The sequence below is a fragment of the Anopheles darlingi genome, chromosome 2, assembly GCF_943734745.1.
Source record: "Anopheles darlingi chromosome 2, idAnoDarlMG_H_01, whole genome shotgun sequence".
NCBI classification, from domain to species: domain Eukaryota; kingdom Metazoa; phylum Arthropoda; class Insecta; order Diptera; family Culicidae; genus Anopheles; species Anopheles darlingi.
This window is the reverse complement of record NC_064874.1, coordinates 11,439,272-11,466,771: the sequence shown is the minus strand read 5'-3', so window position 1 is coordinate 11,466,771 and position 27,500 is coordinate 11,439,272. Positions and strand designations below refer to the sequence as shown.

The window sequence follows — 27,500 nt, the reverse complement described above, 5'->3', positions numbered from 1 at the left end:
CCCACGAGAGAACTAATTAACGATCTGGACTGGATGGAACTATTGAGAGGAAATAAAAAAAAACCTATAGATGTAACAATACAACGTGGAAAATCCGCTGCTTACACATCAATGCTAGCTAAAATATCCGAAAAAGAACCTGTGCTCTGGTTAATAATGCAAGTTCATCAAAATCTGTGCCATGAAGTAGTTACTGGATAATTCGTTCTCATTTTTATTCATTTGCTGTTCCTTTACCGTTTTGAACTCTTTGCTGCCTTACTAGAATCCTCGACATTCGACGCACAGTAACTAATCCAACAGCTTAACCTCTCCCTGCGCCATAGTGGCTGTTAGCAGCCTTCTAACTTTGATTGGCAAATTGCTGAAATGAAAAGTAATGCACCAGTTAGTTGCAAACGCGTTACGCTCCTCCAAACAAATACAGCCAATATTAGTAACTTACTCAAATATTGCCAACTGGTAAGGTTTAGCCACATCTGGGACCATGACCTTTCGCTGGTTAGTTCTAATAGCCTTCACAACGCTTTTACCCAGTATTGCCGGGTCATAGATCGGCATGCGTGTTAATCCGCTGTGAAAGAACGATGGACATTGACAAGGATTAGAGAAGATCCCGCCAAACATCAAGCCTTCGATCAAGACCACTTACGATGATCGTTTAAGCACACTAATAGCTTCCTTGCGTGTGTTGAAAGCAAACGGAAAGACGGTCGTTGTGTGGACATGCCCGGCCTGTCCTCGCAGATAAAGATCATCCTCCAGTGCGTCCATATAACCGCGAATGGCAAACTTGGTCGTCGCGTACGTCTTTGCCCATCCGGGGGCCACGTATCCGGCGATCGAACTAATTGCCACGACATGGCCCTTACGTCGCCGAATCATACTGTCCAAAAACACCTGCGTTGTCTGTATGAACGGGAAAACCATCCCAAAAGATCATCAATCGCGATGCCAGGAACAACTGCATACCAAATCCTACCCAAATGCCTGACAGTACGTTGACCTCCATGCTGCGCTTGATGTACGAGGGTAAGCTATCCTGGCTGAAGCTGGTCGGCAGGATGGCCGCATTGTTGACGAGGATATCCACTGGGCCAATGTCACGCTCGACATCACGCCCAAGCTGTCGCACTGCCTCGTAATCGGACACATCAACCTACAACAACCGAAAAAGGGGATCTATATTTGACCGATAAAAAGATGTTGAGCTTTCGCTTTCGATGTCATCTGGGATGATTGGCATCATTGAACGCTTCCTAATTGAACGACGTATGACGCCGTGCTGCTTATCTTTTGCGACCTTTGTACGGCGATTCAACAACCAACTCGTTACCTTGTACGCCACGGCAGACACATTGTACTTCCGCAACCTGGCGACCGTTTCACGGGCATTCACTTCATCCACATCTGCCACAGCCACGTTGCAGCCCTCCTTCGCTAGCTCGAGAGCGATCGCTTGACCGAGCCCGTTCGCACCGCCCGTGACTAGTGCCGTCTGACCGGAGATGGATTTCATCTTGGGAGCCGAGAAGCAGCTCGTCAGTGCTTCCCACCACAGTGGTACCGATTCCACCACGAACAGCATCATATTCAGCACCATTTCTAGTGCCTCGCGAATCCGCTGAACGGATGTTTTCAGTGGAATCGGATCGGCCCACCGGTACGCTACACTTTCGACCTCGTTTAACGCCATTATTGACGACACAAAACCAAAACCTTCGGTACTCTACGGTTCAATAAGCGCGAGTGATCAAGGGCAACTGAATCCCTTCGCCGCTGGCCAGTGCCAGTATGCGCGGGGTACCGTCGAATGGTCCACTCGCAATCTTATCCAATTGAACGCATAATCAACGCCTAGATAAGGCTCTCCGAGACGGCTCGATTGGGGCTTCTGTAGCTGATGATTTGGACAACCTGCTCCACTAAACCGGTGGGAATCAAGACCGACCGAGTTCGACGGTCGTCGATAGCGATACCGGTTGATTAGACAAATCGGTTCAGAACTAGTAGCATGCGAACAATCAGCTCCGTCAACTGTTTTGGATAGGTGAAAGAACTCTTTGCTTACTACACTCACGAAAGCATTCAAACACAGACATTTATTGAGCTTTTTATATAGTTAATTTATGCATTAACAGTAGCGGAACACACAATTGAGGAGAGCTAAGCTGAGAATAAACTGATGGCGATTGCAAGTCTCTTCCGATGTCGCTGACGATCCGACGATTGATTACGCCACCATCTTCTATAATCACTCTCGACTTCTCTCTCTCTCTCACTCTAACCGGTTCATTCGCGTGCTGCCGGGCCCATATCTAATTATCCAGCTCATAAAAGTACGTTCATATTCAGATAGCTATAAACAACACACGATGCAGTACAAAACAAAGAATATAGTACTCATTCTGAAGCGGTATACAATGTGTTCACTATTTTCCTTCCAGTATCCAGTTAAGCGCGAGCACGTCTCTTAAGCCTCATGATAGTACCGGTGCACCTCTCGCCTACGAACACGGCTGCACTGATCGACCAGCCTATGATCAGAAATATCCAAAATGGTACAAGATGCTTCATCTGGATCAGCTCTTCCGTGATGACGTAGTGTTTACGACGAGCCTCCATGAGGATGTCGAATGGACGTCTACTAATATCCATGTAACCGAACGCACGTAGCCAGTTGAGATGGAGCGAGAAGTAATCCCTGAGCGGGGATGCTCCCCGGGCAAAGATGTACTGCGCACGCAATCTATTCAATGTTTCCGGAAGGATGAACGATGGTTTCCGACCAATTATGAGATCGTTGACCATTTCATTGGTAATAATGGATGTGGCATGTTCTACCGTGTCCAGGTGAGCGCAGGAATCGCTGAACGGTGCACAAACTGTTTCCGGTACGGCGCGCTCCTGAAACCGCTCGGATAAGTTGGCGTCAATTGTGTCGAATATCTCCTTCTGCTCGTCAGGGTAGAGAATGGGTATGCCGGTCGCGAAGAACTCCTCCAACGTAGCCGGATCGCGTTGAAATCGATGAACCAGCAGATAGGAGGTCACCTGCGCTAGGTAGCTCTCGATAAGCACGAATATCAAAACCTCCGACGTGATTTGAAGGAAGGTTTTCAACGGTGGACGACCAAACGTCCTCCTCAGCTGTCTGCCTAGCCTAGTGTTGCCTTTGCCCAGATACAGTACGATCTGCGCAAGTCCTATTGCACAGGCAATCATTATCCACAGAGTGTTGCTAAAAGGACGCAGTAATAACTCGAAATGGTTTGTATGTAGCTTCCGTGGAACTACGAGACAGATGTCCATTGTTTCCGGGAGTACTATCTTTGGAAAGAACTCGTTTTCAGAGGCCCATCGTGTCAATGTGAAGTCAACGGTTCGATTCACCAAATTGTCGTAAGCCGTTTGCTGCACCATTGCTACACTCATCGTTTTACCATATAAATGTAAAATCCTTAGGTCGATTCGTGTATAATCTTGTAAAATCATAAATATATTGAAGTCAATACCAGTCATATTGTGCAAACCGTCAGAGAATGTATAGGGATACATCGCAAGAACTTGAGCGGTAACTGGCAAATAATGTAACAGAGGCACAAAGCGATGATAACTATACGCTTGGACATTAAATGGTGCAGCTACACCGACGGAACCGCTTGCAAACGACACGCTGTAAAACATCGTAGTTCCGTAACGTTCTCCCGTCACACACCAAAAGGCAATACCGAGATGTTGAAAGTACACTTCCAGCACGGACAGTATGTTCGGATGGTTCAAAGTATAATCATCGACCAGAACCAGAAGTTTAGCATTCCATTGTGGAGGGACTGTGACGAAATACATTTCGAACAGCTGGCTAATACGTTCCTGTATTAAGAAGTAAGAAAAAGGACCCTAATAATACAAGAGTGATTGTAGCGTATGTAATACATACGTAAGTTTTAAGATTCAGATACAGCACTACCATGCAGGAATTATCGAGCGACGCAATACTTTGATTACTCCCCAATATTACCTTCGGTAATGTTTGCGAAACATGAAGAAACGATTCAAACCACTCTCGCCCGTCCAGATCGACTAGATATAACGAACGGACTGTTTGCTTGAGTGCATCTTCGATAAATTGAACGGTAGAGTTGGGCAAACTGTACGAACTGACCGCTGCTGGAAACAGCCAAAGGTAAAACATCCACCAAGGATGGTACAAAATGAAGAGTTTCATCGGTTTGACACTATCCGATAGAGGGCAAATGGATAACTGGAGCAAAGTATCACACAATTCATGGACACAACGTGTCGATAGTGCTTTTATTACACACAGGAAAGCAGTTCCCTCGGGTCTTACAAGTAGACATTTTCATATTTAATTGGGATGTGAGTGATTTGAAATTCAGCAAATGTTTTAGAAAATTAATGGGTAAATAAGAAATCAATGTAGTAGAGCATTGAATGCACTGCTGCTTACACCAGGTGGCTTATCACAATCATTACAACAGTACCTTTAAAGTAGTTTAGCACTTTTAGCAGTCAGTGTTTATCGCTAGACAACCTTTCATAGAGATAAAACAAGAATCATCAGTCACGAATTGAGAAGCATTGTGTGTAAGCCATAAAGATGACTCATAAACGGACTGAAGAGGTTCAGTTTTAACCTACAATTATAAATAGGTAAGGACACATCACAGAAGGACAACATACATCATAAACCAATAAACCAATCCCGGCAGACCTTCCCAAAGCCTCCAAAGCCTCTACCAATGTACGGAATACGCGATGCATCCGAAGACAGCGCCCATTCGGAGCGAGTTGAAGATGAATCTTCTAGACTATTCAAGGTCATCGGCCCAAACCTTGATCCTGGCACGGGGAGAGAAAGATGGGCCCGCACTTATCTTCGTAAAACAATTCTCCGAACCACGAATCGTGCCTCTCTTTTCACACTCGATCCGCATACTGCCGACCGATCGCTGATCTCACTCGGTTTCAAGGGAGATGGTTTCCGCCCCGAGGGGGAGATACCGTTACCGTAGTCATCAGCGGAGGAGACCTCGAGAGTTGTTTGTTAACCGTCGACCGGTGCGGTTGCTTGGCCAGATCTTCGCACACGCTTCCATACTCCGCTGATCGATTGATCTGTTCGTTGGTTAGCCGTTTGACCATCGTACCAATACCGACGTAAGGTGAATTTTAATTAGTGTCTCACACCGGGAGGCTTCAGACTAGAGCTTCGTTCCGAATCCTTCCACCAATTCAGTCGTCTTCATTCATACCGTTGCAGTTCCCGAAGCGAAGCGGCGTTCCTGGTCCGCGATGAGGATACTACAGATCGGAGCGATCGTGCTGCTGTGTCTGGCAGTGGTGATAGGTAAGTATTCTTCAGGTATTCCAGACTGGTTGCAGTGCTAATTAGGGTGCGGACATCAGCACTGTTCCCTGCTGCGTGATGTCATCTCAATCGATGCGGTTCGCTATTCGCCAAGTCGCAAAGTGAAGGTCACATTGTGACCTGTGCTGTGCTGTGTTTCGTGTATGGCCACGGTTTAGCATCGTGATCGTGCTCGACCGATCGATTCATTCAATTGAACCCGTTTAAACTTGTATATGATGGCCACCGGGGCTGAGAGTAGCCAGCGCTGAATCGCCTGAACAACACCTCCGGCATCACAACGACGAAGGCATTCGAACGAAGGTCGACCGAACTTGAACCGGCGCCTGGTTTCTGGTGTGATAACTTTATTAATGTGAGGCTATTTCTTCTACCCCATGGAATGAGCTTCCTTTTGGCCGGTACCCTCGGCCGGCTTGCTCCCAATCGCATGACCTTCGTGACATCGGACACGAGCGAAATGGAAGCTGTATACGGTTGAGAGAGTTTCAAACATTAATTAACGCCTTGCGCAAGTGGTTTTAGCGAGACGCGACTACTAGCGAGCGATTTGGATGAACGGCTATTTCAGCTTCCAAAGAACATCAGAACTGAGTGCTTTTGTTGTGGTAATAGCACTTTCTCGCCACATTCTTATCGTGACAATCTGATCGACGTGCTTCAAGTAACACGCTTTAATTGCAACGGAACGATAATGCGCATAACATTTTGAAATCGAAGGTCGCGCCTATTAAACTGGATTGTTAATAGCGCAGTTGGCCCTTAAAATGCCATAAAAGCATTCAACGTAAGCCTTTGAGGAGATTGTACGTTTCGATCGTCTCGTTGGTGAAATGTCTCAAAGTTGCATGAGTGAAAGTAACAGCCCCAATCCACATGCCGCTGCTAATCGGTCGAAGAGCGGTTTGAACCGCCTGTAACAGCTTACCACCGCTTGCCACTGATCTGCCCCTCCCCATCCCCACCACCAGATGCACAATGGTTCGGTAGCAAGAAGAAGCCGGAAGAGGATCCGAATGTGTCGCTGCTTTCCTACGCACCGATGGATCCGAGTGTAACACACTCGACCATAACAACCTCGACCACCACCACCCCGGTACCACCGTCGACAACCACGAAGAAGGGTTTTTTCGGTAAGCTGTTCGGGGGTGGTTCAAAGAAGGAAGAGAAGTCCACTACCACCACGACGACTACAACGACTACGACTACGGTGGCCACGCCGACCACTAAAAAGCAAGGATTTTTCGGTGGACTGTTCGGAGGAAAGAAGGACAAAACCTCGACAACCACGGTGGCCCCTTCGACGACCACCTCGAAGACGGGAACGACAACGGTAAAGGCCGGTACCGTGACAACGGCAAAAGCCAGCTCGGTAGCGCCCACGGTAACAACGGCCAAATCGATCCTCCCGGCAGTACCGAGTACGACGGCCAAGAGTATCGCTACCGCCCAGTCAACTGTTTCAACGATCTCTACTACGGCCAAGGTGGCAACGACACCGAAATCGAATGAAGCCTTCCCGGCTCTACCGTCGTCTCGCAGTGGTAGCCCCACTCCCGCGCCAGTCCCTACTTCAACCGTGGCCAACGCCTGGACTCGTACTCCACCGACGGTTAAACCGGGAAGCGTTAGCTTCGTACCGACACCACCACCCGTGCCCGGAGCGAAGGTAAGCTCAACGCCCGCTTCGGCCTCCGCTACCAGTGAGGGACCGGCGACGGACGAGGAGCTAGTGGCCCTGTCCGAGCTGCTGTTCAGCAAAGACTCGAACAGTCCGAGCAAGTTCGTCACCACCAACTACCAGAAGCAAACGTCGTCTTTCGTTAACACCGATGAGGCTCCGAATGCGTAAGTATGACCTGCACCATCGAGTACACCATCATGCTTACGATACGGTTATGTTCCTTTCAGATTCCTGACGGTCGATGAAGCGAAGATCTACGCCATTCCGACGATCGAGAAGATGCACGCTCTGTTCAACAACTACGAGCTGGACACGATGACCAACGAGCACGTGACGCCGCTGGAGAAGAAGGAAGAGAACGACTTCGTCGATGCCCTACTGACGACAAACGTGATGCGCCAGGCGATGCTGTTCCTGCAGAAGAAGGGTATCGTAACAGCCGATCCGAAGACGCACCATGATCTGCTCAAGACGATCTGGTTTACGTTGTATTCGCGCGGCAATGGCAAGATCGGTAGTTCCGGTTTCGAGCACGTGTTCCTCAACGAGGTCAGCAATGGTACGATGATCGGTCTGCACAACTGGCTGTACGTGTACGATATGGAGAAGAGCGGTCGTATCGATTACAAGGGTTACATCAAGAAGATGGACCTGGGAACGGTAAGTCTGGCAGGAAGTCGGGGGAATTCAGAGGCAGACAGTAAAGCATTATCGTTTCCATTTCCACAGAAAGGAGAAATAGCCAAGGTGCGGCTAACGTTCGATAATCTGCAGAAACCCTCGAACTCGCTGTTCGTTGGAACGTCGCCCGAGCTGGAGATCGCTCTCTACACCGTTTGCTTCCAGGTGCGACCGGACAAGGAGTGTCCGTTGGCGGTGAACGGTAAGCCGTTCACGGTGAAAACCTTCACGTTCCGTTACCGTGGCAAAAATCTGATCGGTGGTGCTTGGCCAAACATTTAAAAACAGTCCCCTACGGTAGCAGACAGCTACACTACTCCACTGCAGCACCTGCACAACGATATTACCATTGCATTTTTACCTCATCTTTTTTTATTCAAATAAACGAATATTTGCGTGAAAACATAAAAAGTTCAACAGAACAAAACCGTTTTTTTGCAACGGTCACTTTTTGTATCATCCAAAGCCAGCTCGGTCACAACATAACTCTTTTTCATAGTGCAGATAAAGGGCTGAAAGATAGTTTTCGGATGGTTATTTTGCGCCAATAATTCCTGTTGAATTTGTGTCAAGTACTCAAGCGCGCTTCTGGTTGAACTCAGCTTCAACGCCGCTCTCTTGTTTGACATACAGTGGTGGCCAACAGAAGTTAAGCATTTTGTGCAAAATAAAGTTAAAAAATCAAAACTCGCAGCGCATAGTGGGCTACAACCCTGGAAAGCTGTTTTACTCGCAGCGTGCGTGCGTTGCTCTCCGATTTTTCCTCGATTTTTCCGCGAACACACACGTTAGGGCTCGTTCCGCGAGTGTTTTAGTGCTAGGAACTAGAGTAGTGCACGACTCTTTCAAGGTTCGTTCGTTTTAAATCACGGTACCACTGTGAAAAGGCAGAAAACAGTGGTGGAGCAAGAACCTTTTTACCACCCGGGGATAAAAGCCCAGCATCTCTGCATTTCCACCCTACGACGTCACGGCGCCCGCGCCCTCGGACTCAAAAGCCTGGAGAGCGCACCACCCCCCGCCGCTAGCGTGTTATTCCGGAGTAGTGCCGCAGAAGAAGTGAACGTGAAGTGATTCCACAGCACGACCAGGAGCCGCGGTGCTGGTTGAGTCACGAGACGGCGCGGCTTTCCTTTTGGGTTTAGGTCCCGGAAAAGTGGCCCTTGATTTTCCCCTGTGTGTGTGTGTGTGCAACCCTTCTTGCGGTTGGTGGTAGGCCAATCGGTGTGAAAAGTCACGCATTTAGGATGGGTGGTGGTGTGTCCCCGAAGTACCACCCTCTCTCGTCCTGAGGCTCGGGGAGGTGGCGAAGAGTTTCCGCTGGATTTAGCTACCATTGGATTATCCGCCCCCGGTGGATTACCTTGATTACGTAGCCAGATATCCGTAAGGCGTGACTTGGAACGGTGGTGTTTGTGCAATGCGGCGTCGTTATCCTGTTTGACTCGAGGACACTTTTCCGGTTCGTTGGTTTCTTCCTCTCCTTCGCTGCAGCCTAGTTGGCGGCGGTTTATTGGTTTACGACACCTTACAAGACACAACATTTGGCCATCCGCGTTTATCCAGAAGAAGAGCGTATCTCTTCAATATCCAGCACGTTATAAATGATTTCATTTCTTCCCGTGCAGCCCCAGAAGTGATGCTTTTGGCCAGCGTTTAATGAAACGACGGAAAGGAGGAGTGCCTCTCGATTTCGATCTCGGTGTTATGGTGCAGCATTTCCACAGGATGTACGAAACAGTGCCGGAAGTAAGTGAGTGAGTGAGCGCAAACGAAGAGGTGTCCTTTTCGGAAGGGCCCAGGCAGTTAATTCCGAAGAAAAAGGTATCAGCAAAGGGCTAGTAGCAGTGGCTAGTGAATGCAGTGCAGGCAGAGCGCAGGCGAGGAGGAGGCATTCGCTGGTGTGAAGAAGAAGAAGAATAAGGTGTGGTGACGACGCGAAGAAGGGAGTGCAGAGTGATGTGATTGCGAATGCCACCATCCAGCGATCCAGCGGCCAAGTGTTGTATCTCAAGCGCACACCAGCTGTGAAGAAGGTTGCAAGAGAATCGAGTTATTGTCGCGATTAATCCAGCAACGACCAGTATTCGCTGGTCGCGAGTGCCGCGTGTGTGTGTGTGTGGTGTAAAGTGAACCAGCCGCCGTTGAAGAACAAGCGAATCCTGTGCGACCACTGATTGCCGTCCGGATTTCCTGCTCCCTGCAACGATGCAGTACGGAAACGTGATCATGGAGCAACATCAGCCTGCACCGTCCTTTCTGGTGCAGCTGCTACACTCGGTGCCGCACATCAACATCACGCTGCACCGGGTCAACGATACCTTCAATCCGAATAGCACCATCTACATCGAGGTACGTTCCCTACACGCTATAGTCGGGAGTCGTTAATCTGATTACCGCATTCCAGTTGTAACCTGTTTTGCTAGAGGGTGATACTGGTATCCCAACGGGAGGGGTCAGTCTATTTACAGACAGGGAAACTTGCACTACGCATTAATCCGAGTAGAGAGCAACGCAACTGTTGTGTGTACCACACTGTTCCCTTTTTTTTGGGGGGTAACCATAGGAATCGTTTGCATTTCTGGTAATTCGCCCAAGAGTTGTAATCTGGGAAGAGTAGATGAAAAGTTACGCGACCGATTTGGCAACACTGCTATACACTCGCACAGCATCATCGCAGTTGCTGTGGAAAAAAGGGACGAAAAGGTGAAAAACCGATTTTCATCCTCGTGTGCCATGCTGGTGTGTTCACACCCACACAGACCGAAAACCGGCGGCGGCGGCGGCGGCGGCAACGAGAGTCGTCGACGCGGAAAATACTCGATGTCTATTCGTTACTAGCAAGCAGAAAAGGTAATGGAACTCATCAGAAAGGATTATTGAAAGTCCTTTAGAGTAGCATGAAATTGCTGCTTTTGCATATCCTTTTCGAATGTTGCAAAACCCTGCTGTACGCACACTAGCGCAAAGCATCGGCCACGCACACCAGCATCCGCATTTCCACAAAAGGATATTGTGCAGTTTGTTTTGTACGACGAAAAACCAGCATCTTGGTGTGCGTCATCGCATCCTGGTGTTGTTTGCTTCCTGACGAAACGTCATTCGGTTGCCGCATCGTCACAGCCTCTTTTCCAGGACGAAGGAAATTGTTTGTGGTACCATAAATCCATGTATTAGTTGGGCTTGTTTTTAATCATTTTCTGTTGGAAAATGTGTTTTTCCATGGCGTGTCTGAATGGGATCCTTAAAATGCGTAATATTAGAGACGCCCGTATGTGTGTGAGTTATATTGACTGACTGACTGTGTGCGTGACTTCGGAGCCATCTCTGCGCGCATCCCACTATTAACTCTTGTAGGTGGATCGCCCTTCACGTCACAGCATCCTTCCTTCATCGGTCCTTTAGTGCTTTCCACAAACCGACCCATATGTGTATTGCCCTCGTGTACACCAACGTTTGACATTTTGTCGAATTTCCTTGTTGAGTCATCGAGGAAATGAACGTGACGCAGGAATCGAGAGAGCGAAAGAGAGAGATACATCTACAGATACACTAGACACTAGAATGTCCTGGAGAGTCCCTGTAGAAGTAGGTGGTGGTGCCCCGTCAAATGGCTCGAGAGTGATGAATGATTGACTAATCAAATTCATCAACGGACGGCGCTATGACGTAACTCATCTTTCAAGGAGCTGCGAACCACGAGGCAACTGAACCCTGGGCTCTCTGAAAATCCAGCCCTACGAGACTCTCTGGTAGATTAGGTGTGGGCCAATCACTCTCCGGTTCGGATTCTGGTGCGACTTTTGATGTTCCACAGCAAGGTGTGTTTTGTTGGTGCCACCGGTGGGTCGGTCGAGAGGGAAAATGTGAAAGGATTCGTCTCGACATTTGGGACGAGAATAACGAATGGGGGGGCCCACCGACGACGACAGTGATTGAATTTATTTCGCGTGACTGTAATTAGTTGATTGCATCGCTATTCCAATCGTTTCGGGCTTCCGGGGAATCTGGAGGGAATCGTTGCTCTGGTGGCAATGAATCAATCGGGAAATCTACGACAAAAATAATGGTAGATTAGCTTTCTTTTATTCGAATATATTCTTCGTTTATCGATTTGCGGGCAGTACAATAACGGTCTGATCAGTGGGATTGGTACGTGTGCTTGGTGCCGTAAATTGTAGGATTTCGGAATCGGAATGAATTGTACAAATTAACTAAACGATATGAATAAATTCAAGAGGTTGCGTTCATACGTTGTTCAATTATTATACAATTTATCGATTCCACCTTTACAGTTGTTTAGTTTAATTTGTCATTTTTCTTTCCTTTAAGAAACGAAATGAACCAAGAATGGTTCATTTTTGGGGATATTTTGTGACAATTTATTTTTCATAATCGCTTCGCTGAACTTTTTTTTCCAGTATTGGTCTAGTAGTTTCTGAACCAGTTTTCTTGACAGTTATGCTCGGAATTTATCCAATTTTTTACACCATCCATACATAGTCCTTCCTTAATTGGATTATAGAGCATACAGTAAGCATTAACCTTCTTCAACTAGAAGACATGTTGTCTCTAATCTTCCTAACTCAAGCCATAAAACAAACGAAACGTTTCGTATCGTAACGGCATTTATGCGATGCTGTTTGCTCTTGGAGGACGTGTCTTTCTGACGTCGCCAGAGACCTCCGAAGGCACTGCAAAGGATAGCCAGATTAAACAACTGTCCAACCCCTCCTGTCCGTCCCTGTCCCCAAGCCTAGAGGGATAAAAATTTCGTCACCCAAAAATGTGCGAGACCTTCGGGGTGGGTGGGTCTTAGGTTTATGGTCACGCATGTTTGTATTTATGCTTCAGCGAAACATTGGCTGCACGCGCGCGCGCAAATACCCGTGTTTGCCACATATCCGGCACCCGCAACTAAGCTGCGTTTAGTTAGCACCGAAGCCTGGCGCATGACGGTCCCTGTTGCGCGAGCGACAGTGACAGATCACCGGTAGATCCTAATGTCTAAGCTCTGGCGATTGAAAGTGAAACAAATAAATGTGAACCAATTTTAGAGAGCATTTATGCTGCTGCTGCTGCTGCTGCTATGGTGTTTCGTTAATTCTATCCTCGTCCATCTCGCTGTGGTGCGTCGTGGAAGAACCCGCAGCGTGCTCACGGAATTAATCATTCCCTTCACATACATGCATTCCGGTCGTGGGTTTAAATAAATGCTCCCGCGAAGAAGGTGCACGAATACGAAACTAGATCAACACATCCCCACCACTCCGGGTTGGCCGTAAAATTGCGGTTGGAATTCGAATCTTTATCGATACTCCTCGGCATCGTTTAACGACAAAAACCACCACAAACCGTATGCACAACGGGTACGGAAGAAGGTCGTACGTGATTTCTGAATAATCCTTTCGTTGCCCATGCGGCCGGCTATCGCAGCAGGCCCGGAAGTCGCTGACAACGCGGGCGCTCGCTCTCCTGACAACCGACCCATTGCGCGCGCTCTGTGGCTCAGCTGTCGTTGCAGCTGCTCGTGCGAAGGGCACGGTGTTTGCACAAGAGTTTGAAGTATGCAGCTTGCACACTTCTGCCATTGCTGCTGCTGCTGCTGTTGCAACGGACCCTCAGGAAGAAGAGTGTTGGAATAGATAAAAAAAGGGACCGAGTGGGGGTCGCGCACCCATCGCGTTGGCAATGCTCGGTGATAAAACTTTGGGTCAGCTATCGACCGCGGCGATGGTGAAGCTGAAGAGAGTGTCCAACATAGACAAACATCACCACGCCATGCCGGATGGCTTGCCATTGTTTGCCAAAAGGGGTCAAACGAAGGGAGACTGCGACTCCCTTCTCCTTCTCCGTTATGATGGCCACACCGAAGGGTTTAGCAGAGCGCTCTACGAAACTTATCTGCTGCCTGCGCCACTGTTCACTGCTTGATTGGAGAATCTGCCTCGGCGCTGATTTCCTGGTTGCGCTGCGGTTTGATAATGAGTTTGCGCGGACATATTTTTCCGCAAAGCATCGCATCTCCCTTCCCTCCCATCCGCGTCATATGTTGCTGATTCAGGCTCATGCGAGCCATAAGTAAACACTGGGGGTCAAAAAAGGGGAACCGTGCGAGAACACGGGAGGATATTTATCCGAAAGCCACGTTATCTGGTTCTGGACACAGGTCACAGAACACACTTTGCATTTGCCAAGAAATCTGTCTAATCCCCCGGATCTACCGTCACATCGAGCACACCACAACACGAGCTGATTAAAAGGTACGATTCCCTCAGAAGGCGGCCTCCGTTTTAGTATGCAAACCAAGCCGCACATCATTGGACATCGCTTCGGTAGTCAAAACGGTAATCGTTACGAGCAACAGTTTATAAACCCATGGAATGGGTTTTTATGCGCCCTCTGTCCGTTCATTACCGTCGTTTATGACTCTTTTTAGAAAGAAAAAAACGATCGATTGTTTCTTTGCCCATTTCACACTTCTTTGCCGAAAGTGTGGCCCCTGCCTCAGAAAAAAGGTTTCCATGGGGAAAATGAATGTGAGAATGTGACTAGCACGAGGGGTGGTGGTGGGTGTGCAGCTTATGCAAATGTGTTGTACGGATCGGGGGAGGGAGAGGGCTGCAGCACGAAGCTCACTGGCGTGCGCACGCTTTACGTTCCGTTCTATGCTAGCGACTCCAACAGCACTCGCGGACGGTCTCTCGGGCACATAATTACCACCATATGTTTGTTAAAATACTCCCTCGAAACATATGATCCAGTGTCGAGGCACTGGAGGGTGTGCCTCGCCTCGTTTTATGGTCGTTAATCGCCAAATGTAAAGTGTAATAAAGAGAGAGAGAGAAAGAGCGTTTTTTTTGGGCGTAAAACAGCAAAACATAATGCCACCCCTGGACCGTCTATAATGTTTTCAATGTCACAAAAAAGAGCATTTCATCTGGATGCCAAAATGCGCCCCCATGTGGTTGGAGCATTGCGCTGAGGTTCGCGTTTCCTGCGGTTTACAAAGAACACGGTGCGTTGTTGTGTTGCGCGAAGCATGAATCATGCAAACCGAGCACCGAAGGGAGCGAATGTAGTGGAGAATGTATGTGGAGAGCGGGAGTAAAATGGAGTAAACACAACACCCCCATCACCATCACCATCACCATCTTTTGCACTTTGTTGTCGCCGGATGGATCCGTTCGTTGTTGCGACTTGTTCATTAGCCTCGCCAAACGGAGAGCGGAATAGAAAGAACGGAGCAGCAAATGAAGCCTCAGTCCACAGTCAATGCATTGCGCTGCACCCAAATATGGTGATGATGATGATGATGATGATGGTGGTGGTTCTTCTTGTACAATTCGTGGGGCAAAATGGGCTTCAAATATGGCTCCGGCGGTTCCAAGCGTCGTCGAGGACGTTGCATTCAACTTTTGGAGCAGCAGCAGCAGCAGACGACGACGACAACGCAACGACTCCCCTGCCGTTGTTGGTGTTTGTTTATGCTGCGGTGCTATGCTCTATCCCTCAAATGCTTCAAAGACGCTCGAACCAACACGTGCGCATGCCGATCCTCCGCCCCTGTTTTTGTCTCGGTCGACGCATTTGCATTCGGTCGTCCGCTAGGTCGCCCGCTTATGCTGCCATCCAGATGTTTGGCTACAGTTCATTACGCTTCTTGAGATGCTAGTTTTGTAGTTTTCTTCGTTCTGTTCGTTCTCCGTTCGGTTCGGTTGGCGGAAGAAACGGGAAAACCGATGCCGATGGAGTCGTTCTCCGTTGAAGGCACCATCGAGATGATGTTTACTCTTTGGGTTCTGTTGTCGGCTGACGATCACACACCAGCGCTCCATCATCATTGCCATCAGATCAAAAGTGAGATGTCGAATGGGTTGCACCGATTAGCGGAACGGGGGGGATGGGATGGTTTTTCGTTTGAATTTATTGATCAAAATATTTCCACCTTTCTCCGTTCGTCCACCAAAGCGATCTATGCACGAGGTGTTGCTGGTGAGATGTTGAGTAGCTCCAGGGAACCATTTTCAACACCCCCTTCCACAGAACCAAAACTCACGTGTTGCTGCACCGTGGATCGTGGACCGTCGATTGGTTTTCGTTTTTTTTTTCGCCCCTGTTATTGAACCAACATCTCGAATGCTCGTCGTCGCGCAATATTGCCAGTTAACCTTACCGCGACTCACCTTCTCGTCACCTCTCGTGGCGTGGCGTAGTAGCGCGCACGTTATCGATTGCTTCGCGATTGTGCGCCCGTTGTAGGGAACTGGGTGGGAATGGCAGCAACGTGCCCGTTCGCGGAAGGTCAAAGGTGCTTTCGATCACTGAATAATGTAGCACCGAGGCGTAATGGTGTAGCAGTAGGTAGTAGAGATAGTAGTAGTAGATAGTTCCATCTACGTTATTATAGCCTTGATATCAATGAGCCAGTTTCGGTAAAATGGTTCTTTAGGCCCTGATTAAATTGGCATATTTGATGACATATAAAAGAATTCGAACATAAATTTGACTAAAACACATAAATTGATCGCTTTTTTGTATTGTAGCACGATCGATGATCACATGCTGTTTGAGTGAGCATCAAAGGTAGCATAAGATCCGAGGTGCTCGTAGGATCAGGAAGACATTCCTCGTGGCTCCACATGATGTGGCGCCCTCTTCCTCACACCACTTATACCAGAAACAGACGCCCGTTTTAGATGCATTGCAACAACACTTTCACTTCCATTAGCGATGCTGCGAAGCGAGCGCGCAGAGCAGAGACAGAGGAAAAGCTCATCAAAGGCGAGTGTGTGCGCGCGCGCGCGGGCCCGGGCACGAGTCAGCGCCATTTCTTCCATCTGCCTATCTTTCGGGCATTTGTGTCGACACTGATTGACGCGGCCAAGAGAAAGGGCTCGCCTAGGAGTGTGTGCCGATTAATTTTCATTTCCTTTTGACGTCCTCGCTTGATCGGCGGCGGCTCGTTGTTTGCGATTAAAAGCTTTAGCCTAAGCCCCCTTCGCTGCTGCTTTTGGACGGTAGGGAGGCTATTGTTTTTTGGAGGGAGGGAGTCCAAATGTGTTAAGCCCACATTTTACACGCATCATCTGCAACAATTCACCTCAAACAAATATACGCGTAGACGCCGGCGTCGGCGCCACCAACAACCACGCGATCATTAGAGTTCCCGGTAACAAAAAGGCATAAATTTGGAGAGAGCATAATCAGCGGGGTGGCGGTGCGTTATCTTCCCCTTTCGGCACGTTTCTCACACATACATGCTCTTATCGAATGAAAGCCAGAGGGCGCGTATTTTTTTTATTCAGGGGCCAGGAAAAACGGGGCCATATTTTTAGAATTTAATCCACACCTTGCAGAGGCCCCTTCCCAAAACGTGTGTCTGTGATTATCATCCCGGCGTGAGGGTTAACCGCTCAAGCGTGAGATTGTTATTTCAGGGCCGAAATGTCCAAGGGAGTATCCTCTTCGAGGGATTTCGTGTTGTAAAGATTTTGCTTTAGCGATCCCCCGCCCCGGTATTTATAGTCTCGCGATCGCGGACACCATAAATCGATCCCATGGGACACGTGGGCCGGGAAATTATCCCGCGCTTTTCATCCTCATTGCGTAACGGCTAGTGACCAACTTTGTCGACCCCAAAAATAATTTGTATCATTATTCTTCTTCCTTCTGCCGCGAGTTCGCGGCCATCGATCGCAACGCAACCGATCTGGAAATCCTTTTGCTCCATATATCCTCCGTCCGTAATTTTCGGTGTCACTGGCCCCCCGCGAGCGAGTCAATTGGCGAGACGCAGCGAGAATAATTTCGTTCTTATAAATATTAATTTCCGCAAAAACTTGAAGTTACACTAGCGAGCGTGCGCTGCAGGAGAGCGCACCATCTGGTGAAACTACGGCAAAGGCGCGGACCTCAAAAGCCAAAGAATAACAACTGCGAACGAAGAACGTCACGAAATGCGTCGAACCTCCTCGCCGTGTCGGTCCAGAGAACCGGAAGTGGATCGTCAGCATGAGTGAGCCCGAATGGGGGAGAGAGACAGAAAGAGCAATACCTCCCTCCGAGACCTCCGTTTGATCGGTCAAATTGGAGCAAACACATCATGGAACCCTCACTCCCCCGGGGAGAGGAGGGGCCACTGATTATCTTTTCCAGGGTTTTCGAGGTTAGAATGGGCAGCAGGTCGGTCTAACGGAACGTGTCGATGACCGACGACCAGGGCGGGGGGTGCTGTGTAGCTAACGGTAATTAATCCGAAAAATGTTAATGCCTTCCGAACCACGAGCATAGTATGTTGTGTGCCCCGTGTGCGCGCGTGAGTTTTAGCATAAATACCGCTGCCGGACGAGAGCGAGAGATTGTTGTCCGCAAAAGGAGTCCGCTCCGCTTGATCGCTGGCGCGGTGGCCCGTTTTCGGTAGAGGATCCGTTAGAAGCCAGCAACGGTTCTAGGTTCAAGTCCGCTGTAGTGTAGTCGTCGTCGTCGTCGGTGTTCTCTTCGTTAGTTGGAACCTAATTGACTGTTTCCGGTTTAGATGACTTCTTCTGGAGCTCTTCTTCGTTTCTGCTCTTGGTTCCGCCACTCCTCTGGATGCTGCAGTATTATTCTCGGATGAAAAGGGTTTGCCAATGTTGACATAGCACGTCCGGAAGTGTTTGGGGTATAGACTGGCAATATACCTTAGGTTCTATCTGCGTCATCCAGAAAGACTTTCCCGCTGATGGCAGACATTGGATGCACCGTTCCTGTGAGTGATCTCTCTCTCTCTCTCTCTCTCTCTCTCTCTCTCTCTCTCTCTCTCTCTCTCTCTCAGACTCCCTCTCTTTGGTGTAAAAGAGAAGCAGTACATCAAATATTTATGCACATATTTCGCCCGTTTGTTTGCTTATAGGTGTTCTTCCTTCGATTGAGTTCCGTAATGCCGGTGGCAAGAATGATGTGTGTGTGTGTCTCTGCTCTGCAACTAGTCAGACATCTGGCGCGCGCGCGCGCGTGTTCGTCGTCAGTAGAAAAGAAAGCTTAAAACACACGACGTATTAACTTATCCCCCGACACTCACGGTCGGGAGAAGCACTAGACAGACAACACTTTAGACAAGCGCGCCGGTGTTCGGTGTAAAATAAACTCTGTATACCAGAAGGAGGTTTAGATTGCAAAAGACACCGTGACTGTGACGGTCACCAGAAGCCCGTGCACTCACTTTGAAGCCATGTTTCAGGCGCTGGAGCAGCGTGCCTTCATTGCTCCAGTAAATCCGTCCAGCTTAATCCACGTACAAGCCCGGTGTTCCTTCTTCGTCACATTGAGGTCACCAACGTTTGGCCGCCGCCATCTCGCCACTGTGCTTTCAAGCGCTGGCCGGTGTTTGCGTTAGACCATCTGCAGCGGTAGATTGCCGTCGTCTGCTGGCTGTTGGTCCAGTATAAGAATGACGCACTGGCTGCACCACGATAAAACGCCTTCCCCCGGGGCGGGGGGGAGATAACGAGTGAGGAGATCAAGTAGATCTGCGGTCCAATTTTGCACTTCGAATCGCTGCTTCCAAGGTTGGAACAATTCTTCGGAGCGACAATTCTTGAATTGGAAAATTGCGGGAAAAACGGTTTGTCGTTGGCCTCACATATGTTCTGTGGTAGCTGCACTGCTGAAATGTGCGTGTGCACATTATAGTCTGGGCCACAACTCGTCGCTTTGGTCGGGGACGACCGCTAGTGGTATCTCGTTTCGTCTGGTTCAGGTTTTGAGGTGAATGCTAATTTGCTCGAGATAAGGTGCTGATTGTAACGCTAACGCACAAATCTCGCCTGGATGGAATGCGGTGATAATTGGTTATTGTGGTCTTAGTAGCGCCTAAGCCTCTTCGCATTTTAGGATAGGAAGTTAATATCACGCGAAGCTGCACCACTACCCCAAAAAGGAACATGTTTTATGGTGCTCGCGCGCTCTACATTACAGAGTAGAGCCTCTTGGGAGTTTCTATGGGAGGTAACGGTTTCCAAAATCCCCTCCTCTCGCTCCTAGAGACACACACACACACTCGCGCACGACTGCAATGGCCCATCCCTATTCCATGTAGTCTAACCGGTCGCTTGGCAATCGCCAGAACTCATCTGAAAACTTGGCCCAGGCCTCGTGTGTGGTGTTCCAGCGCAATCCGCCGTCCGCGGTGAAGGGTGTGCTCGTGTACCCAACAGCGAAAGACCTCATGGGGTCGACCCACTGGCTGGCTTGCTGGCTGGCTCATGCTCCGTTGAGCAAACCCTGGACTATAGGGACGGCTTTGGACGGAGTGACAACCGTGGCGAACCGAAAATTGTCGGCATTCTGTCGGGGGCTCATGTCGTAGGGCCTACAGTATTGGTTTAGGCTCGCCATTCCGTTCTGTCCCCATTCTCCGTTGGTCCCTTGCTCGACGTCGCTATCTCGTATCGAATTTCTTGAGTTTACAGTGTGACAATGTGTATGTGTGTGTCTGCCTTCCTGAATAGCTTAGCGAGGGCTTCGTAGCTACCACGGGAGACCCTTCTTCTGCGTCATTTTGTAAGGCCGATGGTGTTCTATTTACTTGAAGCGTCAAATGCTGCCTTTTCGCTTTCCAAGTCCGAATGAAACTCGACTGAAATGTTTGCCATAAAGTATAGCTTCTGTCCGTGGTGTTCGGATCAATCCACGGGAATCGTTTATAATACCTAAAACTCCTCTGCCCTGCTCTCCCTTTATCCAATTATCTTAATGACATCCACTCGATGGTTCCGGGTTTCGTTAATTTTGACTTTTCTTAAATCTGCTCCCACAAACGATCCGTAGACCGCGCGTGGTCCATTGTGCGGCATTTCTCACGGATCACGGATCACGGCGGTATCTAAGGCCATTCCAGAAGACTCTTCTAAGGGCGCGCCTACACCACCAATACCGAGCCGAGGGGACAGCCGGACGGTTGACTGATTGATACTAATGATCTGTTGGGCGGTCTCCCCAAACCCCAAACCAATTCAATCACACACCGTTGCTACAGTCCACGTGGGAGTGCCGGGGGAGTGCTTTTCCACGTTCCGTGTCCGCGTCTACCACCACCACCCTCCCTCCAATCAGTTTGTTCAGAACATCTGCGGTTCGGTTCTGATGAGCGCAGCTGCTGTGCCCCGATGGTGTCTTCACCATTCACCAGGCCGCGTGCGTGTGTGTATCGCGTTTCCAGTTTATAATCGTCTCCACCGCAGTCTTGTGTTGCCCTTTCTCGAATGCACTGTGTAGGGGGGCTGACAGAGGGGTCCGGTTTTCCGATAAGAATGTGGGCGACTAGCGAATGCATCACCAGCAACACCAGCAGCAGCAGCAGCTTAGGAGAAAGTTTATTGAACCGAAAACACCGAAAACGAAACGGAGCATCACATCATGTGCATTGGTGCGTTGGCCCCCCGGTGGCTTCTGGGCCTCGCTTGATTCAGTTCCAGCTGGTGGTCAACCCCTTCGCTTCGCCTCGTTCGGCTCTGAAGTGTGGACTGCTTGGAGCAGCAGCTTGTGTGGGATTAATAACTCCCCAGACCAGGCCAGCCCTGGCCGGGAGCCGGTTTATGAAGTTTCACTTGGGCAGTAGGCGAGACCATCACCACCAAGCATTGCACTCTGGGGATGAGCCTCCTTCGTCTTCGCCTTCCTTGTGGGCACTCTATTCAAGTGGTTTTTTGCATCCAAATGGCTGGCATTCCCTTCGCCGGATCGCATCTTATCAACCTTGGGGTCATCTCTTGAATGCAAATCAATAGCTCGTCGCGATTTCCCATCGAGCGGTGCTTGGCCAAACGGGCTCTAAAGTGTTTTCTTAAATGTGAAGAGGCCTAGCTGTGCGCTGTGAAGCGCTGAGTCTGGAGTATGCTTCTTAAAATATTTGTCTAATCTGCAGCGTGTGCCCGGTCTCTTATGCGCTCTCTCTCTCTCACTCTCTCCAGCTGAAGTGCATTCATTCTGTTCAGAAATAGAATCAATAGCGGGTAGTAGTTTGGCAGAGCGAACGGTGTAATGTTGCCGCCAGGCCAGGCCAGACCATCCTTGGAAACAAACACAGACCGTGGTGCACACGGCCATTCATGAGACAGGAAAAATGGACTGCACTGAGACTTGCAATTTATGGACTCGAAGATAAATCTGCTGCGAAGGCCAACCGGCGGCGGAAACACACGAGCAAAAAAAAAAGTGATGTTCCGGGTTCTTTTATCTTCTCCAGTGTGTCTTGCTTGCCATTGCTTGCTGTCTGGGTGCAGTAAGTGTTGTACGTACGAGCGTGTGCTCGATATGTGATCGCCGCACTCTACGAAGTGAGAGGTGATCCGGACCCGGAGCAAAAGAACGACCGAAACGCTCCTTCTCTGCTTGGTTCTTCCTGTTTTGCTCACCGAAAAAAAAAAAACGAGTAAAAACCCTTGAATGAAGTGTAATGGGCGATGTGCTTCCCAATGTGAGAATGTGTTTTGTAAAGGGAATATTCTTTAATGTCGGTTCTTCTTTAAGAATGACCCAGAAAGCATGCGAGACACTAGGGACGAAGCGACGAATAAGTGACAAGCGTTACCGTGACGTCAAGTACCTCCTGCTGCGATCGAGCAATTACAAGACAAGCCCCGTTCTAGGCCCGCATGATCACCAGGATTGCCCTAGAAGCTAGAAACACACACACACACACACACACGCGCGCGGGTATACCACCAACGGAGCGACGGAAACTCCTAGAGCACCATGACATCCCAAGGGAAGAACCTCCTGCTGCTGATGAAGGTTGTGTTTTTCTTTTGGGTAATTTTTGTCGCTCGGGGCAACACCAATTTGTAGCACTTGAGCTGTGTAATGGTTCTGCTGTTTTTCCACTTCATGAGCTGCCACTGGGGGAGAGAGAGAGAGAGAGAGAGAGAGAGAACACGCCCCCCTGGCTGGAGGTGACCTAGATCTAGAACCAAAACTCACGAATCACCACCCGGGTCTTCATCTCGCTTTCTCCCACAAGGGAATTATCGCCACGGCATCGCAATTGCTCCCCTGCCTAATGTTGCTGTCAGCTTCCGTGTGACGTAGTTCGCGGTTGCCATGACGTCAGAGCATGGATTGCTGTTGTCGCCGTTCGTACCTACACACATACGGGTATCGAATCGGTTGGAGACGATCGATCGCTCGATGTGCAGCCTCAATATTGGCGATGAAGTGCAACTGTCAGTATCGGTCCGTGTGACTCGCGTTCCGTTCTGCTGGCCTTCCCGGGGGTCTGGCTGGCTGGTTGCTGCCCTTTGCCGTCGGATTCGAACCCATCAGGCGGTCCAGGGTGACGAATGGCGGTCTGCACTTCAAACAAAGCGTGATTGCACATAAATTAGAAGAAATTGAGTTAGTGCGCTGTGTCGTCGTCGTCGTCGTCGTCGTTGTCGACGTTGTTGCTGTCGTTGGCCGTGGCCGCCATCATCATGCTGTGCTTGTGCGATGCAAGCGCTCGAAATGTTGACGCCGGTATGGCGCTGTGTGTGTGTGGTGTGTGGTAGGGCCAATTCGCCCGTACTGTTATCCCTCCCGGTGGTGCACGAGAGGGACCTCAGGACCGACCCGTGATCATTCACTTGTGTCCACCTCCACCACCACCATCAGAACACCATCCCCCCGGGGGGCCTATAGGGTTTATGGGGTGTCCAGGGCGTGTTAAGTTAAATTTATGATTTCATTCGATTTGTGCGCCTGCCACGGTCTCGTTCTATGCGCCTATGGTGGCGTTTCATTTACCGGAATGGAACACGACGCAACTCCCCTGAACGATATGCCACCCCCTTGGGGAGGGAAGTTGGAACAACCCACGGGATTAGCTGTGCAGCGCGAGAATGCCTCGATGCTTACGCATTATGTTGAAGAATAGACCAGCGACGGGGAGGGGATGCCTGATGAAGATATTGATCGCGACGATTACTTTGCGGTCGTGTGCGGTTCGACCGTTCCGCGACCTCTGTCCTGAACCTTTGCCAAAACTATTTGCCACTCTTTTTCCCCCCGGTTGCCGATCGATTCGCTTTCTGGTTCTCTGGTGGTTGCTGGTGGCATTGTTGTCTTCCGGGTGTTCGAGAGGGCAACGTGCCATCCGTCCGGCGCGTCCCTCTTGCTTTCGCGCATGATTTATGTGCGACACACTCGTACGGATAAAGAAATGTCAATCTTCATAAAGCGACACTAACTCTTTTCAATCGTACGACGATGACGACGGGGACGAGGGCGAGGACGGGGAGTCGTCTGCGATGTTCATCCATATTTAATGCAGCTATGATTTATTCCACTTTCAATATTATGCTCCCTGCCGCTCTGCTGCCAACAGCTATCGAGAAGTGGAACACGATGGAGATGTAGACGTTTGTCCAATATTGAAATAAAATTGGTCCTCATTTCTTTGATTGTCTCTCTCCTTTCTTGTTGCGGGGTTTGGTTGGAAGGTTGGGAGAGTCGCATCGTATTAAGGCGCTGCTTATATAATGGCCAGCTATCTCCCGCGCTTCTGGTTTGATGTTCATTTCGAGAACTTCTTCATTTTGTTCGATACCCCTTCCCAAAATGTTAGATAGTGAGAAATGGTTGCTCTTTATTCGAGTTCTGATTAAAAACAAACTTACATAAAATTTTACTCGCGTTACTGAGATTGAAATGTGCCTAACAACCATTGCAAACTAGAGATGTGGTTTTATTTAAACCGAAATGTATAAACGGTTGCCACGATTCCGTTTCTTGCGTTTCATAAACCAAAGCCTACGGCGTTTGCTTATTGCTTTCAAGTGCCGTATAATCTTTCATTTTCCACCGGTTCAGTCGCTCTCCACAACCGGAAACGGTACATCATCGATCGGTCGAGATATACGAAGGGAAGATCTGAGAGCGAAAGAAAATGAAACCCAACCACATGTAAAATCGTAGCACATCCGCCCCGGCCGTCCGCCCGCCGGTCGACCCTTTTATTTCGTTCCGCGTGTCGTCGGACGGGCCGAAAGAAGGGTTCTCTCGAGCAAAGCGAGCATTAAAACCGGACAAACCGTCGGAGTCGTTCGTGCGGCGGTGGTACGCCAAGCACGTGAATCGTGACACCAGGCGACAGCGAGACGTGGTTCGGGATCTCCTCTTGCTGCTGCTGCTGCTGCTGCTGTGTTTAGCCGCCATTGATGCGTATAGCTACATACACACACCGAGTAGGTGTGCGAGCGAGAAAGAGTGGTACAGAGAGAGAAGGTAATTGTTAATCTCCAAGAAAGATAAAGTAAAAAAAGTTCTTCCCTGGAATAAGCATATCAGAGAGAGACAAACACACACAGAGAGACCGAGAAAAGAGTGATGGACGAAGCAGAATCAGTGTCGCCTAGAACGCGACACGGAAAGCTGTCTCTGTGTGTGCCGTACCGGTTGCGTTCACACGGCGGCCTGGCCAGACCGGGCCGAACCGGGCCGCTAACATAACCGGCAGCATAAATATTCATAAATTTCATTTCCTCCTTCAATAATGCATGGTATATACACCGGTAGGGAGGTAGTAGCTGCTGCTGCTGCTGCTGCTGCTGCTGCTCTCCCTCTCTCACACACACTTTGGGTCTCTGCACTACGCAGCATAAAGTCAGCAACCCGCACAGATAATCGTCGCAGCCAAAGCGTCGGCTAGCTGCCCGGTTCAGCGCTGGAGAGCGAGAGAAAAAGCCAGTGTAAAAGTGAGAGTGAGAGGCGTCATAGTGTCATAAATTGAGGGGTGGGGGTGGGGAGAACTGGGGGAGCCTTGCGCATAAATCAGGTTTCGTCCACCCGGCATATGCTGCTGCATGCGACGACCGACCGTCGACCGCCCCATTCGGATCGTCACAGACAGAGAGAAGGCGATTAGAGAAATGTTGCTCCAGCTCCATTGCTCCACGAGCATGAATCACGAGCACAGCTCCGTGGGGCGTGTTTTTATGTGTGTGTGGGAGTTTCCCCGGGACCCGAGAACCATTTCGAAGTGTTTTGTTGCTAAATGTTTTTGGGGGCCGCACTCTCGACGTGTGGTTGTATGTTTTTGTTGGACATTCGGTGCCACAATCCCAAAAAAAGGGGGAAACGAGAGGAGAAATTATTAATCAGAGTCAAAATCAGAGTTTTCGGGATGACATCCGGACATTGGAACATGAGCTGTGAGTCTGTGATGCTCTCGGTTTCCAAAGCTCGATAAATGAGCTGGAAAATATTCGTTCCCCGATACCAGGCGTGCGGTACAGGTAATGATAGCGTTGATAACGAGCCTGAGCCCATGCTACTAGGACCACTGTACGGTTGTTGGCTTCGTAATCGATTACGGAACGCTTGGTTAGTGCATTGAAACGAGTAGCATATCAATTTACCCGTTAATGATGTACATTAGGGCTGGATCCATCGCTCAAAGGTACTCAAGAGAATCGTGATCATTTGCCCCGAACTTGTCCTCCTCCCCCGACTCTGATGCCTGCCGGAAATGGCCTAATCCTTTCATATTTCACCGCGTTTCATTAATGCGTAATGATAGTGCCGCCTGCCAGTGAGCTCTCTAGTGCTAGCAGCAGCAGCAGCAGCAGCTTCATCAGTAATCAATAATTCAAAATTTGCAGAAGGTACACGCCATGCCAGAGTGACACATTAATCATGGAAGCAAAGGTATACTACTATTCCTTCTTCTGGGCATCAAATTTGCTTTCGCTTTTCGTTTCAACTCGTCGCCTAATCTGCATTTTGAGTAACGATTTCCATACCCTTCCGCGTACCTATTTCGGAAGAAGATTGTGTAATGGAAAAGAATGGCAGGAAGGAAGTGGACAATTATTACCGACCTCCCAGTGCCAGCTAATGACCTGAAAGTGTTGATTGTTTAATGAGGAATATTCACTGAACACTCACATCACTTAAAGGCAGTAACAAAAAGTAAGGACAAGAGCGCGGGACCGGTAAAGGAAAGGTGATCGCCACTGGAATTTCCCACGCAATGTGTGTCCGCTGCTGCGTGCGTGCTATGCGGAGGAAGTGTGATGCCCATATTTCGCTTTATGTGACGACATATGACGAGACACCTTCGCGCGCACCATAGGTCGTGTGTATGCGCGAACGTTCATAAACTGTCCACCTCGGCATCGCACCATTAGGAACCATCGATGAGCCGTTCGGTGCGGCGTTCAATGACGTCGTTGGGAGTAATAAAAGCAATACGCGTTGGCCTCGGCCATGGGGCTGAGATTGTAAAAGTTTGTCAAACGACAACCGTCGACATGGCTCCGTTCTTTCAACTCAAACTCGGGTGGTAGGCTGGTGACAGAACTTTCGCTGCTCGGTTCAGATTTAGTGTTTACTGTTTACCATCTAGTCCATAAACCTTTCAGCCTTACTTTCGATGCACATAACTCATATTTATGGCTGACCATTTTCTCTCCTTTTTTCATCCATTTTCCAGGTAAGTTTGATGGTAAGGGCGACGACGACGACGACAAACGGCATTAAGAATAACAGAGATGGTTATCTGCGCGCTGGAAACAAAGTCATCGATCTCAGGCAAAGTGCTGCCCTGGTGTTAGTGATAAGTAGAGAAAACAAATAGAGACTTACTGTTACCCTACGCCGGCGGTCGTGATTTATGAGACACGCGCACCACACGCGAAACATACCATCGCCGTGAGTAATATAGATATCGACTTGGATGTGCCAATGTCGCCAACATGGTGCTCTCGAACCGGCCACGTGCAAGTA

At 49.2% G+C, this 27,500-nt stretch overlaps 4 protein-coding genes across 15 annotated transcripts in view; 3 read left to right on the top strand and 1 right to left on the bottom strand.

The window, feature by feature from the left end:
- Nucleotides 1–93, top strand: part of LOC125950339 (high affinity cGMP-specific 3',5'-cyclic phosphodiesterase 9A) — a 118,428-nt gene extending 118,335 nt beyond the window's left edge. For all 9 annotated transcript variants that reach the window (XM_049678243.1, XM_049678237.1, XM_049678238.1 and 6 more), the window contains one exon: nucleotides 1–93. This exon is cut by the window's left edge and continues 6,452 nt beyond it. The gene's annotated coding sequence lies outside the window, so the exon portion shown is untranslated.
- A 131-nt stretch (nucleotides 94–224) lies between these two features.
- On the bottom strand, nucleotides 225–1,786 carry LOC125950368 (estradiol 17-beta-dehydrogenase 11-like). Its single transcript, XM_049678305.1, has 5 exons — nucleotides 1,337–1,786; nucleotides 983–1,159; nucleotides 653–909; nucleotides 446–574; nucleotides 225–364 (listed from the first exon to the last, which is right to left on the bottom strand). The coding sequence occupies exons 1-5, from the start codon at nucleotides 1,694–1,696 to the stop codon at nucleotides 292–294; spliced, it is 996 nt and encodes a 331-aa protein (XP_049534262.1). The 5' UTR covers nucleotides 1,697–1,786; the 3' UTR covers nucleotides 225–291.
- A 3,254-nt stretch (nucleotides 1,787–5,040) lies between these two features.
- LOC125950351 (endoribonuclease CG2145-like) lies at nucleotides 5,041–8,162 on the top strand. 4 transcript variants are annotated; one of them, XM_049678276.1, is made up of 5 exons: nucleotides 5,041–5,181; nucleotides 5,285–5,371; nucleotides 6,364–7,240; nucleotides 7,304–7,736; nucleotides 7,806–8,162. In XM_049678276.1, exons 2-5 carry the CDS (start codon nucleotides 5,317–5,319, stop codon nucleotides 8,037–8,039), a joined length of 1,599 nt encoding a protein of 532 aa, XP_049534233.1. In that variant the 5' UTR covers nucleotides 5,041–5,181; nucleotides 5,285–5,316; the 3' UTR covers nucleotides 8,040–8,162. The 4 variants fall into 4 exon arrangements, with proteins under 4 accessions (XP_049534233.1, XP_049534231.1, XP_049534232.1 ...); XM_049678274.1 differs by having other exon boundaries at nucleotides 5,052–5,186; XM_049678275.1 differs by having other exon boundaries at nucleotides 5,056–5,186; nucleotides 5,261–5,371.
- Nucleotides 8,163–8,514: 352 nt separating this feature from the next.
- The window catches only part of LOC125951525 (probable serine/threonine-protein kinase DDB_G0267686), a 45,831-nt gene continuing 26,845 nt past the window's right edge, over nucleotides 8,515–27,500 (top strand). The window contains exons 1-2 of the mRNA XM_049680415.1: nucleotides 8,515–8,933; nucleotides 9,386–10,109. Coding sequence (XP_049536372.1) covers nucleotides 9,966–10,109 — 144 coding nt within the window. The 5' untranslated portion in view covers nucleotides 8,515–8,933; nucleotides 9,386–9,965. The remainder of the gene's footprint in view (nucleotides 8,934–9,385; nucleotides 10,110–27,500) is intronic.